Source organism: Bos indicus x Bos taurus, chromosome 6, assembly GCF_003369695.1.
Source record: "Bos indicus x Bos taurus breed Angus x Brahman F1 hybrid chromosome 6, Bos_hybrid_MaternalHap_v2.0, whole genome shotgun sequence".
NCBI classification, from domain to species: domain Eukaryota; kingdom Metazoa; phylum Chordata; class Mammalia; order Artiodactyla; family Bovidae; genus Bos; species Bos indicus x Bos taurus.
In genome coordinates, this window is record NC_040081.1 from 55665280 (window position 1) to 55684228 (window position 18949).

At 36.9% G+C, this 18949-nt stretch overlaps 1 protein-coding gene across 5 annotated transcripts in view; it reads right to left on the minus strand.

Moving 5' to 3' along the window:
- ARAP2 (ArfGAP with RhoGAP domain, ankyrin repeat and PH domain 2) overlaps positions 1-18949 on the minus strand; it is a 197788-nt gene that overhangs the window by 50810 nt on the left and 128029 nt on the right. For 4 of the 5 annotated variants that reach the window (XR_003511512.1, XM_027544232.1, XM_027544234.1 and 1 more), the window contains 6 exons: positions 18722-18934; positions 14332-14437; positions 10460-10607; positions 8923-8991; positions 6268-6342; positions 2370-2487 (listed from right to left, as the gene is read on the minus strand). Coding sequence is in view for 4 of the 5 variants with exons in the window: in XM_027544232.1 (XP_027400033.1) it covers positions 2370-2487; positions 6268-6342; positions 8923-8991; positions 10460-10607; positions 14332-14437; positions 18722-18934 (729 nt within the window). In the remaining variant the exon portion in view is untranslated. The remainder of the gene's footprint in view (positions 1-2369; positions 2488-6267; positions 6343-8922; positions 8992-10459; positions 10608-14331; positions 14438-18721; positions 18935-18949) is intronic. The other variant, XM_027544235.1, reaches the window with a different exon arrangement.

Below are 18949 nucleotides of genomic sequence, written 5' to 3' on the forward strand. Positions count from 1 at the left end.
TCAGCACTATTTATTTTTTCTTTTGTTTCTATTGCCTTGGAAGACAGACCCAAAAGATACTGCTACAATTTATGTCAAAGAGTGTTCTGCCTACATTCTAGGAGTGTTAAGGTTTCAGGTCTTACATTTAAGTCTTGAATCCATTTTAAATTTATTTTTGTATACAGTGTAAGAAAATGTTCTAATTTGATTCTTTTACATGTGGCTATCCAGTTTTTCCAGTACAACTTATTGATGAGACTGTCTTTTCTCTAATAATGAAAAGGTTTTAAATTATTTTAAAATAATATGAACCTATTTGTGATTTACAAAGATAATTTAGGCAGTAGTACTGACAGTTATCTTTTACTCACAAATAAAGCTGGTAACCTACCCACTTCTTGAAATTAAACAACCAAAGTCAAGACTTTAACACTAGTGAACTATACAGTAATACAAAATTATGCTTCACTTATGCAAAAGATTTTAATTGTATGCTGCCGCTAAGTCGCTTCAGTCGTGTCCGACTCCGTGCGACCCCATAGACGGCAGCCCACCAGGCTCCCCTGTCCCTGGGATTTTCCAGGCAAGAACACTGGAGTGGGTTGCCACTGTATTCTCCAATGCATGAAAGTGAAAAGTGAAAGTGAAGTCGCTCAGTCATGTCTGACTCTTAGCGACCCCACAGACTGCAGCCCACCAGGCTCCTCCGTCCATGGGACCTTCCAGGCAAGAGTACTGGAGTGGGGTGCCATTGCCTTCTCCATTTAATTGTATAGCAACTGTTATTAGGCACTGTTGTCAGAGATAAAAACTGTACTAGAGATAGAAACAGAGTCCCTTGTTCCCGCTAAAGAGCTCTCAAGAAAGACAAAAATAAATCCATGTGATAGGCACCATAAAAAACAAACAAACAAAACCGACAAGACAAAGTGTGATGGAACCCTTAGTCTGGGTTTTAAAGGAGGTAAACAAGGGGGCCAGAAGGGGAGGAATAAAGGCGCACTTGGGCAACATCTTCTTGTGTGTTAGTCAAGCACAAGGTATAGAGGTGATTGTCTTCTATGGTGATTGTCTTCTAAAGAAAGCAAAATGAGAAAAGATGGTAAAAAAGATCAGAGCAGCAGCAGAAACCCACTATTTTGGGATAGACAGATGAAGAAGAATTGACAAACGAGATAAAACAATTCCAGCACTAGGAAGAGAATCAAAGCAGCAATGAAAACAGAGTGAACGCGTTTTGAGTAAAAGGGAATGGTTATTAGCAATAAATGCTACACTGAGAAGAAGCAAAGTAAAGCCAGAAGCAATCCACTAGACTTGGCAGGTGGGGGGCTGCTGGAGTCATTGGGCAAAACACCTTTTATGAGAGGCCAGACTGAGCCTGACTATGGGGAAGACAGTGTGAACTGACACCAAAGGACCATTGTCACTGAATCCTGGCAATGAATATTGGAAAGTAGTGTTTTAAAAAAAATTACATTTTTAAAGAATAGTGCATGATAAAAAGAATAAAGGAATAAAAACATCAAGATGGAATAATGAAAGACAAAGTATTTGATAATCCCATTTCATTCTAACACTGATTATAAGATTCTTAGTAATATGCAATGAGGTATTTTTAATGTTCAATTTTAATTTTTGTATTGAGCTTGCAGGTGGCAAGAGATTTTACTTTTGGCAGTTTGACATCTATACCTGAAAGAGTCCCAAGACCTAAGCAGGTATCAACTAGACAGATGGTCAAGATACAAAGACATTCTGCATCTTTTTTTTTTTCCCTAGAGGTCTTTAAAACCAAATGGTGTCATAAGAATGTTAGGCTTATTATTCTTGGGGTGGTCAACGCATTTTAAAAGCTCTCTTTATTCTTCTGTACCTGAGATTAAAAAAATGACAAAATATCTGATCCACTCTACTAAAGATAGATGACAAAGTAAAAAATTAAAAAGGAACCTTCTAGGCTTAAAACAAAATTAGTTTTTAAAATAATAATCTTTTAAATCAGTATCCTTGTTAAATAAGCAGCATACAGGAATAACGTGGAATAAGCTGGATGGTGGTGGTGACATTTAGAATATTGTTACAAATCACACTGCCTGTTCTTAAAAATGAAGCCTTATTTCGTGAGGCAGAAACATACACAACTAATATTTTACACTATAAACTTACAGTCAATAAAACAATCTAATTATTTTAATAATAAAATCATAGGAGGGCAACCTCAAGTAGCACCAACATACATCAATTCATGCACTGAAGTAGAAGGGGAGTCATAACAGGATGTGAAACTTTATAAAAACATAAAATGTTAGTAATGATTTTTCAGAAAAATAGTGTTTCTTCACACTCTAAGGAATTTAAAAATCCCTAGCATAAGAACCACTTACCGAGCTCTTCATTTTCTATGACTTCAAATGTGGCCCAGATATCATCTTTTGTTGGAATTATATTTTTTATTGCTAATATGTCATTAGTTAACTCTTCTGCTTCCATCACAGGAGATATCTGCAAGAGAAGCAAAATTTCTTCAGAATATACGTCAAACGCAGAAGTGGCCTTATGCTAGGGCGGTAACACCTGCCCACCATCTACCACCTAATGATACTATAAGTGTCCTCTTAGTACGTTTAACTAGTTTCTCTAAGCATCTAGGGCAAACAGCTTATTCAGATCTTCTCCATAATGCAATACATTTTCATGTATGTATAAAAAGTGCCCATATAATCGGGAAGAATTTTTTTGTTTTTAACTCAGTGAACAATTAAATAACTCAAAAAGGGAAGATACCTATTCATACTCAGAAAGACCTTCCACAGATATTGGATCCTATGGCCTTGTAGGCAAAAATCTTTTCACTCAGTTCTATAACCAGCAGTCTAAAATGGCTCATTCAGTTTGGGCTCTAAATTATACACAGTTGACTGCGGTCCACCATGCCAAAAAGCCCCAGGTTTAGTGGTGTGTGGTGTGCCCTGCCATGCCAAGTGACAGATGCTGGGACGCCAAAGTCTGCTTTCAGGCCAAGGGCAGAGTCTGCAGAGTCAGCCTGGGGGTCAGCTCTCCGAGAGTCTCAGAGCCTCGGACCACTGCATAAGTACACCACCTTCTTCAGGGACTTTGGGGGTTTCTCATTTGCTTTCTCCCGGTTTTTGTTTTTACCAGTCTTACAGGCATGCTGGCCAAAAGCAAGTTGGTTTTCTCCAATTAGAATTTAGTTACAATGCTAAAAAATAGAACATGATTTAAGCATGAGAATACTGCAGCTGCAACCTTGTTTCCACATTTTCAGTACAAGTATGCACCTATTAAAAATTTCTTAGAAAATGTGCTCATTTCCATTTCTCCTGTCCTTTATTGATCATAAGCATATTGCACATATATAAATAATATAAAACATCTTTCATTAGAGGTAACTCATATAGTCTGTCTTTTGGAGTTCGTGGAATACCTTTGGAATATATTAGGCTTCCCTGGTGGCTCAGATGGTAAAGAATCTGCCTGAAAAGTGGGAGACCTGGGTTCAATTCCTGGGTCAGGAAGATCCCCTGGAGAAGGGAATGGCTACCCACTCCAGTATTCTTGACTGGAGAGAGCCTAGCGTGCTACAGTCCATGGGGTCGCAAAGAGTTGGGACATGACTGAGCGACTAACACTGACTTGGAATATATTAATGATGCAGTGAAGTCCATTATTTGCTGTTTAGAAAAGCTCAGTGTAGTACAACCTTAAAAGGAAAAAAAAAATAGCATATGGCAAAAGCAGAGAATTTTAAGGAATAGAAACCTTAGTAGATGAATGACTTCAGTGATGTCACTCATCAGAATGGCTTTACAATTTTTTAAGAAGTATAGCCCTTCCTTACAAAGAAATAAATTACTGAGAAACCAAACTAGTGAAATAGTTGGCAGGGAGTTCCTCAGGTTGACACAGGAATGGAAGATTGGAACTCATTTCCTTGTTCCAGGTGATACCCAAGGCCCCTCTTCAGAACACCTTGAACTCTACAAAACACACTTTGGAATTAATTACTGTAAGTGATACACAAACCGATATAATGAACATCAGACTTGGAATATCATGACTAATGTTGCATCCAGGCCTTAATGTTATTAATTCCCATTTCTACTCATATGAACGTGAGACATCACTGCTTCACCTACCTCCTTGGGTTGAGGTAATGATTGACTGAAATAAATATAAGAGCTGTGCAAAGTTTTAAGCACTAACTGGATGTTTATTTTTATATAGTTTTTGCTATGTTTTTCAAGAGAATTTAGTTTTTGTAGGTGAAAGTGGACATTCTTTTATATGAATATACTTAAAATACAAATTTTGCTCAATTTTAATAACTTCTGGTATGGCTCTATTAGATAAAATGAACTAGTGAAGAGTTTATGGGTAAGTGGAGTTAAGTCATGTGCTTTGACTATCCCTTTCAGCATAAGTGATAGACATATGCTGAGATATCTCTACTACTTCCTCATGTCCCCTATGATCAACATCACATGTTCAGTGTAACAAACAGATGTGGCCAAGGAGTGCAAGGCAGCTTGTGTTAGTTCCACAGCTGAGTAACCAGTGTCAAAGAATCATATGTAATCATTTGTGTGTGTGCGTGCTTAGTCGCTCAGTTTGTCTAACCCTTTGCAACCCCATGGGCTGTAATCGCCAGGCTCTTCTGTCCATGGGATTGTCCAGGCAACCATACTAGAATGGATTGTCATTGCTTCCTCTAGGGGATCTTCCTGACCCAGGTATCGAATCTGTGTCTTCTGCACTGCAGGTGGATTCTTTACCACTGTGCCAACTGAGAATATCCCCGTATGTAATCATTAAACACATATAAAATAATAATTACAGTATCTTTGACATAACTAAATTCCAGAAATATTTAATGTTAAGACTCTGTTTTATCTTGCACTTTAAAAAAGCTAAGAAGCTAAAACTGAATTTCTACTGTTAGATGGCAGCATTCTATCCTATGCACAAAGAAAGCAGTCTTACTCTCTTAAGGCTGACTAAGTACAGACTATGGTAACATGAAAAGGATCTTTTAAATTCAAAACAAATGGTTAACTAAAGTTACCAAGGAAGAGAAGAGTTATTTCATATTCCAGTACACTGAAATATTGGAAGCTAAAGTCTAGGATCGGCTTTCCTAGTGGTTCAGCAGTAAAGAATCCACCTGCCAATGCAGGAGATGCAGGTTCAATCCCTGGGTTGGGAAGATTCCCTGGAGAATCTTCCCACTCCAGTATTCTTGGCAGGAGAATCTCAAGGACAGAGGAGGCTGGTGGGCCATGGGGTTGCAAAAAGTTGGACACAACTTAGTGACAAAACAACAACAAAGTCTAGGATACAAGAGTGGGAGATTTATATACTAGTTGTTATTTATTAAGCACTTATGTACCATGTGGCTATGGTTTTTCCAGTAGTCATGTATGGATGTGAGAGTTGGACTATAAAGAAAGCTGAGCACCAAAGAATTGATGCTTTTGAACTGTGGTGTTGGAGAAGACTCTTGAGAGTCCCTTGGACTGCAAGGAGATCCAACCAGTCCATCCTAAAGGAAATCAGTCCTGAATATTCAATGGAAGGACTGATGCTAAAGCTGAAACTCCACTTTGGCCACCTGATGCCAAGAACTGACTCATTTGAAAAGACCCTGATGCTGGGAAAGATTGAAGGTGGGAGAAGAAGGGGATGACAGAGGATGAGATGGTTGGATGGCATTACCGACTCAATGGACATTAGTCTGAGTGAACTCCAGGAGTTGGTGAGGGACAGGGAGGCCTGATGTGCTGCAGTCCATGAGGTCGCAAAGAGTTGGACACGACTTAGCAACTGAACTGAACTGACTATGTACCATGATATCTGCTAAGTGTTTTATAGGCAGGATATTACCAAGTCCTCAAATTAATGCTATTATATAAATTCTGTAATCTTCCCTCATTAGAAAGGTAAGCAGATAGAGACTCAGATGGGAGTATATCTGTTGCCTCATGTCAAGAAGGTAGGAAGACGAGTAGCAGATGTTAGAGCTCAGGCTGTTCTATAGAACCTATAGAACATCCTAACCACAACTAAAAGAACATAGGGTGGTCTCCAAATGACTAAAACATGGGATTCCCAGAGGATATTGGCAGGAAGAGTCAAACTTGTCATGATTTGAATTGGACATATAAAATAAGATAGAAAAAACAATGGAAAATTCAAGATATGTAGACTAATGCTAACACTTATGATTTTCAACAGTATTCTTTACATTCCATATTTGGGACTCACCCGAATTATAATACTGCAGTCAGGTTCCTTTCTTTCTACATATACTTCAATTAACAAATCTCCAGCCTGGGAAACCTAAAAAGGGCAGATGCGAAGACAGCAAATATAAGTATGTTGCAAGGACATACACAATACTTAGGATGGTTCAAAAGTCCTAGTCATATTTCTAAAAATTTTATAATAAATGAAATGGGATCATTCTCCCTGTTCACAACATAATGATACCCATTTTCTGGATACAGTTAAGGATGTGGTATCTACACAAATGATATAATCAGCAAACACAATCACATACCATTTTTCTTGTCTTTGACTCAAAAGTATAGTGTCCTCACATACCCTTAACTAGCTACAGTAGAAACAGAGATGGTAAGGCCAAAGATTGAAATTTGAAGATAAATTAGGTCAGAGCTGTATTAAAATTACAAATAGAAAATGTATATTTAGCAACAAAAATTAAAAGTGAAGTGACAGAATATAAGAAGATAATAAAGTTTTTACTTAAATTACCTTAGCCAAACATCAAGTGCTAGGTTATTTGGGTCCCTACTACCCCTAAGACTCACTATGTGAAGAAAACACAAGGCAGGCAACACAAAGCGTAAGATGTCACTATGTAGATTGACACAATAATGTGAAGAAGATTAACAAAGAACCAAACAAATCTACGAAAAATATTTTGAGTTGCTTTTTTCAGAAACTCCCTTAAGTAATCACTCAGAAGTCACATCCATCACTCATTTTTAGAAAAAGATCATAATGGAGAAATGATCATTTCAAAGTTAAATTTGCCTCAGAATAAAACCTGCGGAGTAAATTTATGGGGCAAACATTAAAAATGTACTTTGAAGAGCTGTTCATAGTTATTCTAACACTACAGGCTTAGCAAAGCTTATTTCCAATTTTTCTTCCCTATGTTTAGAGCTACATAAAAATGCTAGGGAAGAAAAGATACAGTTGACATTTTTACTTTCCCCTGTGTTTGTATAAACAACTCTCCGGGAAGGACACATTTTAAAAATTAAAAAAGCAAACACAAAGAATTCATAGAGTGTAGCCAAAAACAAGAATAGCTCAGAAAATCAAACAGGGATAAGACTTAGAGTCTGTCAGAAAACTACTTCAGACAAGTTTTGAATGGACTGGAGAAAAACTCCAGCAAAACAACAGATTTTTTCCAAACTGTTCTACTTTTCTTCCGAATAGCTTTATTTTATAGACAATTCTTTTCTTATTTTAGCAATACTTACTTCTACTTAATTAGAAAGTGTTCAAGACTCATTTCTTTATTGTAGTATGAATACAAATGATAAAACTGCAGAATGGTGTTTATACTTTATCCAATAACAGTATAGATAGTGCTGCCAAAGATTACCCTTAGGCTCGCACAGTCTTTTGTTTCATATCTGAAACTCTCTCCAAAAGCAAGAATCCAAGAGAACCAACTGCTAATGAGCCACATTTTTTTAGTGTTACTGCCACTCCTCTGGAGGCTGCATTAATTACTTTGGGTCAAAATGGAGGAAACAATTTCTTACGGAATTAATGTCACAATAGTGGGCTTTCCTGGTGGCTCAGATGGTAAAGAATCTGCCTGCAGTGTGGGAGACCTGGGTTCGATCCCTGGGTCGGGAATAATCTCTGGAGGAGGGAATGACTACCCACTTCAGTATTCTTGCCTGGAGGATTCCATGGCCAGTGGAGCCTGGCAGGCTATAGTCCATGGGTTCACAAAGAGTCAGACATGACTGAGTGACTAACACTTTCACTTTTCACTGGTACTAGGGGATCTATGCATTTGAATGAAAGCCTTTCCTCATTTCCCTCATATGGAATGATAGCTCTGAAAACTTCTCTAAATTAGTTGTGTGTATTTCAGGGTTTGATTATTAAGAAAGCATTCACCTGAAATTCTGAGTGTACCTACAAAGAGAATTTATTTGACCCATTTGTCTTATCTACACTGGTACTCTGAATCCACTATAATTGCTAGTTATTAGAAGACAAAGCCAGCCTCAAAAAAGTCCAGTGAATATTCATCAAACAAGGAAAGGTACCCTGGAAAAGCAGTAGTGCAACCTGAACACACAAATTCAATAAGATGCACCCGAGGAAAGTTAGGAAGATCTAGAAAAGTCAGCTTAAGAAATAAATTAACATGTTCTGAAGTGCACAATAGAAACAGTCCCACTAGTGCAATCATCCAAGAGTATGCAAAGCAAAAGCATATAAGAAATAACTTATAATTTCAAAAGCATAATAGAAAGAATCATTAGGGAGTCTGAATTTTCTGTTTATTTTAGTATTTATTTTGACTTTAAATGCTTCCTTTGAAATCCACTAGTATTTTCAATAGTGCTTCATAAATGAAAACTGATTTCAGAAAGGACATTGTGATAAGATTGGAACTAACTTTTCCATCTATGTTTTGAAAACATTACATTAGCATACTTTGGCATTTTGTATGTGTCATGCTACAGAATTTCACAACTGTTTTATCTAGGTTTTTTTTTTTTTTTTTTTTTCATTAGTTTTACTTTGCTTCAAACAGGAATTTGAAAATAAACACAACAAATGTTTACTTACAATGAAAGTTTTTGTTTTGTTTTTTGTTTTTAATTTTTTCAAATTGGAGATCTAACTATTACTACTCACTTGAGTGTCTTTCCACTTGGTAATAAAGCTATTCTCTATGTCCATTTGTTTGACTTGGTCTTCTTTAACCTGTTTAAAATATAATTTGGGACATTCTAATAAAATACAAGGAGTGATGGTACTCATCCTCACATAACTTTCTTCAGGAATTTAAAGACTGACATGTTAAAAATAAATGAGAATGGCCATCTTCATCAGCGGGGGCCCACACAGCTAGGGCAGCCAACAAGATAGAGGCTCATAAAGTTCAGAATATCTTATGATGATACCACTTTAGGCTACACATTCCATCAGTGACATCCTCTTTGCTGAAGTGTATTAATAAGCAAAGTGGCTGATGAAGGGTTCAACAGAGTTTATGTACATTGAGAGTAAAGACTTCTTTTATCAGAAATGTTCATTAAGGGCTTATGAAGTTTCCACCATTTGGCTAAAGTTGGACTTAACAAAACTATGTAGATAAACATTTTTACTACTATAACAGTACAAAAACAGAAAATCAAGAGAGCATGCAAAGCCACACATTTTTTTCCCCAAAGTCTTTCATTTCTCAGCATCAGAACTATTGTGAAGACATTGCTATTGATCAAAAACAGTGGACACATAAAGGAAGAGATAAAAAGGAGATCAAGGAGCAAAGAGAATTCAACAATTGTTCATTCCTACATAAATTAAGATATGAAATTTGTTATTTTATTAAAATATACTTTCTTTTCCTTTTTTAAGCAATCTTGTGATGAGTTATTATAAGAATGTATGAACTATAAAAGTTAACTTATTACATTAACCTATTTGATCATCTGGTAAAGACACAATTCTGGAAAACAAGGGGTCTTGTACAAGACTACTTAACAGAATGCCCGGAAAGGTTTAATGACAACATTGAGATGGCAGAAACAGTCAAGCAGTGGAAATGGACCTTTGACCCAGGTCCCCTACATCCCCCCACCATATTCAAATCCTAGGCTTATTTCCTCTGTTTTTACTCCTTTGAAATAAAAAAATTATCCCTATTCTAAGAGTTTTCTGATAAAACATGAAAATATGAACTTCATAAAATAGCAAATTGAAAAGTCAAATAATTAGAATAGAGATGACTTAATAAAAACCACAGAATATTACTTCAGAATTTTTTTCCAATTCATGCACAACTAAAAAAAAAACTCTAAAATGCTTTCAACTACAAAATTTATCAGCCTGATGTAATTTACTGAATTTGTGAATTTCATAATTTCACACCTCTAAGTAGACATACTTAATGCATACACATACTGAGAAAAAAACATAAAAACACTATAAATAGAAATATTCTGTGCAACAGATACCAGATGGTAAAAAAGCTTTAAAAGCAGCCAAATTTAAATGAATGGCTATAGCTTAAAATGCTAGTTATATCTGAAAAGTGAAGGATCATGTACCTATCTTTATATTTAAATATTCCTAAAGACATGAATAAAGACATCCTAAAATACATATTTTTGTTTGCAAACAATAACATCAAAACTATTTTAACAAGGGCAGGATATAAAATATTTACCTCAAAAATTTCAACATAATTATTAATTAAGTCCTCGATTACATTCACTTCTTCACTAGTTTGTCCCTTAGTTTGAAAGAAACAGGAGGAAAAAACCAAGGCCAAATTGTGGGCACTCATGTGATTGATTTCTGAGCATTTCTGAACCCTGTTAGAGAAAAGCAGTACTTGTTACAACGTATTTCTATGTGAAAATTTCATAAAACTTATGTCTTCATGTTCATTTATCCTCTTTTATTTTTTAAACACAAACATATTGAAAGTCACTGATACTAAAGGTGGAGCGGTGATTTAAAGAAAAATACACAGTTCTTTCTTCCAAGTATCCTTCAGGTTTAAGAACATTAGAAAAGACTACTGTCAAAGATATTACTACGAGTTACAAAGCAGTACTTGCTCATCGCTTTAGAAGAAGGCCCCCCCCCCCCCAATATCCAGACAGTTCTACAGATGGGACAACCTGTAGCTAAGGCATAAAGGTGTGCTTGCAGAAAGGTGTCAAATGACTTGTAGGATGGAAGCATAAATAAAAGAGGGACAGAGGGCAGTAGGTAAGCAGGAAATAAGGCAAGAATGGCAAATTGGGAGACAAAGTAAAGAGTTCCAAACTCAAAGTTCAGGGCAAGTGTTGAATTTCCCAGCACATCCTTATCAGGTGAGAAAATGGTCGAAAGTGTTTGAATGGTTATTCAAAATAAGACAGCTCTCAGAAAGCAATCACTTTTTACAATGAACAGACATGAAGAGAGTCAATTCTCCCAATCAGTAGGCTACAACACCAGTTTTACAAAGAACTTTCAAGTATTCACGAATGTTTAAGTCCAAAGTAATTAAGAAAAAAACCATAGCCATCACCCCAATAAAAGGAAATTTACAATGATAAAAATGCAGAACTCTAACTGATGCCCATGGAAATATCAGTTAATTCTATCACTGACTGTAGACATACTGCTGTTAAGTAGCTTCAGTCATGTCCGACTCTGTGCGACCCCATAGATGGCAGCCCACCAGGCTTCCCCGTCCCTGGGATTCTCCAGGCAAGAACATTGGAGTGGGTTGCCATTTCCTTCTCCAATGCATGAAAGTGAAAAGTGAAAGTGAAGTCGCTCAGTCGTGTCTGACTCTTAGCGACCCCATGGACTGCAGCCCACCAGGCTCCTCGGTCCATGGGATTTTCTAGGCCAATAGTAGACAGACTGTAGATATAACAGCTGCTCAATTGCCTGTCTAATTACATTTGTGAATTTCTAAAATACATGCTAAAAAAGGGAGATCAACTCTATCTAAGGAATAAAGCAAGACTAGGTAGGTACACCTAACTATAAGAGCGAAGATTCTAGTAGGTACAAGGAAAATAAGGAAATATGACAGCAATATATATGATAGTGTAAGAAACAATGAAATACCAAATTGCATAGGGGAGACAGAGCAAGCTTGATCATCATGTATGATTTATAAGATGCAAAAGGCATTGCAAGTTAATAGAGGAGGATGTCGTAATTGTGGGCATCCCTCTCAAAACCACTCTGTACTTTTTTTTCATCACACTAGACTGTAAATATTTGGAAATTCTATCTCCAAGTCTGCCTCTGTTACTATTAGAATCTAAACATCTCACAGAGACTTTGTGTTGATCATACTGTGGTGGTGGCGGTTTAGTCTTAAGTTGTATCCAACTCTTTGTGACCCCATGGACTGTAGCCTGCCAGGCTCCTCTGTCATGAGTTTTCCTAGGTGAGGACACTGGAGTGGGCTGAGGAGTGTGTTGCCATTTCCTTCTGCAGGGGATCTTCCTGACCTGGGGATCGAACATGCCTCTCCTGCTTGGCAGATGGATTCTTTACCACTGAGCCACTAGGAAAGCCCCTAATCACACTGCAGTGTGTAACACAAATATATATAGTGAAGGGAATTAAGTCAATATTAGTCATGGAGGAAGTGATCTGTTATCTAGGACACGGATAGAAGTAAATGCTAAATCAATCTGACTTTATCCACACTGACCTCTCAAACTTTGACGACACTATCAAATATTCTCATCTCTCCTGAGCATTCTCCTCTAACACTTATCACCTCTTCAGTTTCTGTAACTGCCTGAATTACTGGCACAAATATGCCCACTATGTATTTTCCTTTTCTTCTTTTACTTCCCTGCTCCCACACTAGTATCTGCAAGTGTCCCATATTCAGCCAGTTTACTCTCTTCCCACTCAGGTTTTCACATCAGAAGTCCACAAAAATTGTGTCTTAAGTAGGTTTCTCTGCCTCTGTTCTAACCTTTTCCAATCAATCCCAGGACATGGGTTATCATCCTAAAACAGATTGGATCAGTCATTCCTTATCACATAAAGGAATGAAATCCAAATGTTTTTGCACGATGAACAGAGCCTTTCACAGCCTGATGCCAGCCAGCTATAAACCATCTCATCTTCTAGCACACATGTTTCCTGAAAATATCCCTCACTCATGTCTTGTACTTAATTTTCTGTCATGCCCAGTTCATTTATCCTTTTAGATCTGAACCATCACCTGGATCTCAACACACAATGATGTATCACTCGATCCTTCCTCTTTAATTTCATGTCGTATGCTAAAATTCTCTGTTTTAAAATCTGTGCTGACAGTGCTGTGTTTTCCTAAAATGTATAAAATGCCCTGCAGCATCCCTGTAAGTCCCCATCCCCACTGTGATGTCTCAGGGTTCCTTGGTGCTATTTGGAAACTGCAGTCTTAAGACTATTTCTGTTATTCATGTACTATTAGCAATCATTTCTGTTCGCATGGACTCTTAGTGGGCATTGTATATAGTAGGAACGAAAATAAATATTAGTTAAACAAAGGATAGGAAGCAGCTCATTATCTGAAATTCAAGTATGAATAAAGAAGTTTAAGAATTATATGTAACTCAATGTTTAAAATATTAACTGATCATTGTAGCAGCAGGTGACATATTGAAATTTGTGAAGAAAAAAATCTGTCCCAGTGTCTCTTAGGCATAGAGATAGGACTGTACAGTATATCAACTATATTTGTATGACACAATAAGAAAATCAGATGCATAGTAATGGAGTTTACATGCATGAGAAGTAATGATTGGAAAAGAAAGATAAAGACAAAAGACAAATTGTGGAGATTTAGGAATCTAAACTTCAACCAAGGTATTTTTAGTAGAATTCAGCTTTATAGAAATTTATTCAAGGGAATATTGCATCCATGCAAGAAGCTGCCAACAATATATTCCTTAAGCAGTATTTACACTGATTTAAGTTTCAGTAATGATTCTTGCTCATAGCAAAATAAACTGTTGACTTAAAATGTTATTCCCAAACACCCTGATTTTTCAGATGTCATTTCTCAAGCTACCATTTTATTCCTCCTAGCCTTCCAAATGCAGGGGACTACATGCCCTGACATAGAAAATGGGTTTGACTTTTGAAATTTTCCTTATCTAATCAATAGTCTGACATCAAAATGTTTAAAATTCCTGTTTAAGTACTGGATGTATTTGAGAAGGTGATATACGATTATTTCTAATCCATTTAAGAAATTCTCCAGGGCTATTTATTTGAAATGTATCTTAATTGCATTAAGAGACACCAAACTGATAGTTTATGGGAATTCCATTTTTGAAACCATTCTTAAGATATGGTGAAAGGCATCATTGACTCGATGGACATGAGTTTGAGTGAACTCTGGGAGTTGGTGATGGACAGGGAGGCCTGGCGTGCTGCGATTCATGGGGTCGCGAAGAGTCGGACACAACTGAGTGACTGACTGAACTGAACTGAACCACAGTACTTTAAATTAAAAAAAATAATGACTTACTGAGTGTCATATTTGAAATATCTAGAAAAGTTCATGAATCCACCCACCTGTAAAGGTGTTCAATTATAGCTGCCAATGTTGCTCGGTTCACCCCAGGAAGAGTACGTATAAATGCTCCATACTTCTTAATTCTTTCCTTGTCATCTTGGGTATCTAAAGGTTAAACACACACACATGAAACTTTAGGTCTAACTAATCATCTGTATTACCAATTTGCCTTTTATCAGTATTTTAAAACAATATTCACAACTGTATTTCACTGACACAATCAAGTTTCAAAACAGAAAACACTCAAACTTCTCTAATTCTGGAAAAGTATTTGATATTTACACAAACATTCCACAGCTATATGTCACAGCTCTTATATTTTATAATTAAAAATAAACCACTATTAAAACCCAGGTCTGTATTTTATCTTCAATGCTACATTCTACTGAACTTCAACTAAAAGGACTATTTTCAAGTAGTAACAAATTAGCCTACAAATTGAAGAGATGAGCCAAAAGTATTTTAACTATAGCTATGGAAAGATCTCACTATTTGTTATTAGAAAATGACATATCTGACCATTTTTCCCTGTTAGCATCATAAAAATCTTCCCTAAACTTTGAACCATCCCAGAACTATGAACTGTACATTAACCACACTGCTGCTGCTACTGCTAAGTCGCTTCAGTCGTGTCCAACTCTGTGCGACCCCATAGACGGCAGCCCACCAGACTCCCCCGTCCCTGGGATTCTCCAGGCAAGAACACTGGAGTGGGTTGCCATTTCCTTCTCCAATGCATGAAAGTGAAAAGTGAAAGTGAAGTCGCTCAGTCGCATACAACTCTCAGCGACCCCATGGACTGCAGCCTACCAGGCTCCTCCATCCATGAAGTGTCCAGGCAAGAGTACTGGAGTGGGTTGCCATTGCCTTCTCCACATTAACCGCACAGATCCATGCAAAAGTCCTTTCACCAGCCCTGGAAACTTCAGTTCTTTGTAGAAGGTTAGGGGGGCAGTGGAATAAGTCATAAGGCTCTGGTAACAGTGACACAGACTGAGAGGAGGATAGATAGATCCTTTGCTTTTGTCATGATTAGAACTTATTCATGAAGAGCAGGACAAGAAGGAACTACTCTCCTCCACTCTCCTAACCCTAAGAAGTCAAATACTTAAAAGCAACTGCACAGGAACCTCCAAAGTTCTAGTCTGGAGGTTGTATAGTGGTGGTCTGGTCTAACCTTTTCTTTCACAGGGGAAATAAGAGACCTCTCTTCAAATAAATAGCTTGTGCTGACTCTAACTCAAGGGGATTGCACTTATATTCCCTCTCCATTCCCAACCACCTTTGGAAACAGGGCTTTTTCATTTTCTGCTTAGCCCTACACATTCCATTCACAGAAAGCCAGTGGCACATTAATGATTCTTTGAAAGTACACAGTCACTTGTAAAGGGCATTTGGATCCCTGGGGAGGTAAGAAATTCTGTGACACATTTTTGAAGTACGCTCCTATTTAAAACAGGAACTGATAACTCCTTTGTACTGATTTCACCTGCACACTAGATCTATAAAAGTAAACATGGTCATATTGACTTAACTACGCTGATGGATGACTGTCATAAAGCAAGAGCGGAAGACACCCCAGTAACATTCAAAGACTATACTAGAAGTGAATTAAGAATTAGCTATCATTCTTGGTATAATCCAAATGTTTCCCCTCATGTCTTCCAGTTTCTAACTGTAGAGGTAATTGTATTTATTCAATTAAATGTAATTAATACTATGCTAAGTTGCTTCAGTCGTGTCCGACTCTGTGCGACCCCTTAGACGGCAGCCCAGCAGGCTCCTTCGTCCATGGGATTTCCCAGGCAAGAGTACTGGAGTGGGGTGCCATTGCCTTCTCCAAATTAATACTATACTACTATGCTTATAACTCGGAGAAGGCAATGGCACCCATTCCAGTACTCTTGCCTGGAAAATCCCATGGACAGAGGAGCCTGGTAGGCTGCAGTCCATGAGGTCACTAGGAGTCAGACACGACTGAGCGACTTAACTTTGACTTTTCACTTTCATGCATTGGAAAAGGAAATGGCAACCCACTCCAGTGTTCTTGCCTGGTGAATCTCAGGGATGGGGGAACCTGCTGGGCTGCCGTCTAAGGGGTCGCACAGAGTCGGACACGACTGAAGCAATTTAGCAGCAGCATGCTTATAACAAGCACATGCTAGTATAGCCTATTTTCACAAATCTTATAAGAATAAAATAGATGATATTTTCAAAATGAAGTTTGAGTAACTGGGAAAGGAAATGAAGATAGATTTTAGGTCATACAGAAAATACAACAATTCAACCAATCACAGCCTTCAGACAATTTAATTAGCATTCTTAGAAGAAGAGGTCACGTATATCATATAAACAGGTACTATGCAACTGTAGGACATTCCTCGCCTTGGGCGCACAGGACCCAAGAGAGCCCTCCAATGAGGTCATCCATCGAGTTCTGGTTTACTTTTGTCAGATCCAACAAAGGGTACTTTCTGACAGGTCAGGGTGAGCTACAAGGATCTGAAAGCAAAGAACTTTGAACACTAGTGCAATGGCACCCCACTCCAGTACTCTTGCCTGCAGAATCCCAGGGACGGGGTAGCCTGGTGGGCTGCCATCTATGGGGTCGCACAGAGTCAGACACGACTGAAGTGACTTAGCAGCAGACTTAGCAGCAGTCGAAGCCTTCTTAAAGTAATTTCTCAGGGATTCACATCCAAATGGAAGGTGAACACACTCCTCTCTGACACATGCTATTTCTCAACTACTTTCTCCTGTAGTTTAACAATGAAGACCTCTTTGTCATTAAATTTGACAACTTCACCAAAAGCATATTTGTCATAGATTTTTGATGACTGATTTTACAATAAAGGCAAATTGTAAGTCTTTATAAAATACAGGTACTATAAATAATTTCATGGTTATGAATTACAATAAAATCTTAAAACAAAAATGAGGGTGGCAGGGCAATTGTGCTTAAAAAGATGTATTACCTAATTCTATATTCCAGAAAATTATACAATCAACTCTTCTTGTGAATAGAATTGAAACTATTGATTTGAAAAACATAGGAAACAAGAAAAAGACTTCTGAATTAAGTAGTTACATTATGAAAAGTTTTATTTTAATAACAATACTACTCTCTTCTTGCTGAGACAAAAAAGGTCAATCTTGGGATTATTTTTCAACTACAGATGTTTTGTGGCATTTCAAAATTAATCCCTTCAAATATCATATTTATGTTTTAAATTAAACAAATACTTTCAATGGAAGAAACTTTTCTCAACAGAAAAACATCATATAGTCAATTCAAAGGTCATTTTCCAAAAAAATTCTCAAAATAGGTCAAATGTACAAGAGAGAAATATATTAGTAAATTACGGTATAATTCAATGATACATTTTAAAAATTGGGGGAAAATGAAGATTCAAAATCATCACTTTGAAATTACTGATATATGGGGAATATTTTAGTTTATTAATAAAAGTTATATATAAATCATAGGTGTGGGACAAAGATTATGAAATAATGTGAAAAATGAAAATAGCTCTATTAGAAATCTGGGATTAAAGGCAAAGTTTATATTTTAAAATATGTATTATCATGTTTCTAAAAAAGGAGTTATTTTGAATTAATGGAGGTAAATATAGGTTTTGCTGAAATCAGTTTGACCCATTATGTGATTTAATAGGGCTTCCCAGGTGGTGCTAGTAGTAAAAAACCCACCTGCCAATGCAGGAGACATAATAGATATGGGTTTGATCCCTGGGTTGGGAAGATCTCCTGGAGGAGTGCGTGGCAACCCACTCCAGTATTCTTGCCTGGAGAATCCCCATGGACAGAGGAGCCTGGTGGGCTACAGTCCATAGGGTCACAAAAAGTCTGACACAACTGAAGTGATTTAATACACACGCAGCTGATTTAATAAACTTTTTCTAAGATCATTTCTTAAATAAGTTCTTTTAGAGTATAGCAAAGATATTTTACTTCATTAGCATCTGAAAAAAAAATGAAGACTAAAAAGGTCTTTTGTCATGTAACTCTAAAGAGACAGAATGAATGAAAAAGGAAAGTCAAAGAGCTATATGTTAAAATCATGTAAAACCAATGTTGTAATACACCTTTCATTTTAATCTTAATGAGAAATTAATAGCCTACATGGACTTGACTATTAACACTTCCAAAGTTAAGGCAAAGTAAGCACTAAGAAATCTACCAAAAACTAAATATTATCATAAAAGACTTTAGCAATTACCACCATAAATTTCTTTTGAGGCACATAAAACAGCTATTTTACAATTTCTGTACACTGTTCCTTTCATTTAAATGTTCAGATTATCAGAGGTGATTTTAAAAATCTACTATCAAATGAGAAGGCAAGCCTTTATTCTGTAGTTTATGTATTACCTAAGGCAGAGATCCAATACGGGTAGAGCTCCTTAGTGAGAAGTGCATCATCAATGTCGGAGAGAAAACTCTTCAATACACCTGTCACATCTTCAAGTTGATGTTTTCCAGCCCTCAATTTAAAGCTTCTTGCATCCTTTTTGAAACTCTCCAGGAGTTCACTTACATGTAATGGATCACCATTCTTTTGATAGATATTTTTGTATCCTAAACCTTTGTTAAAAAAAA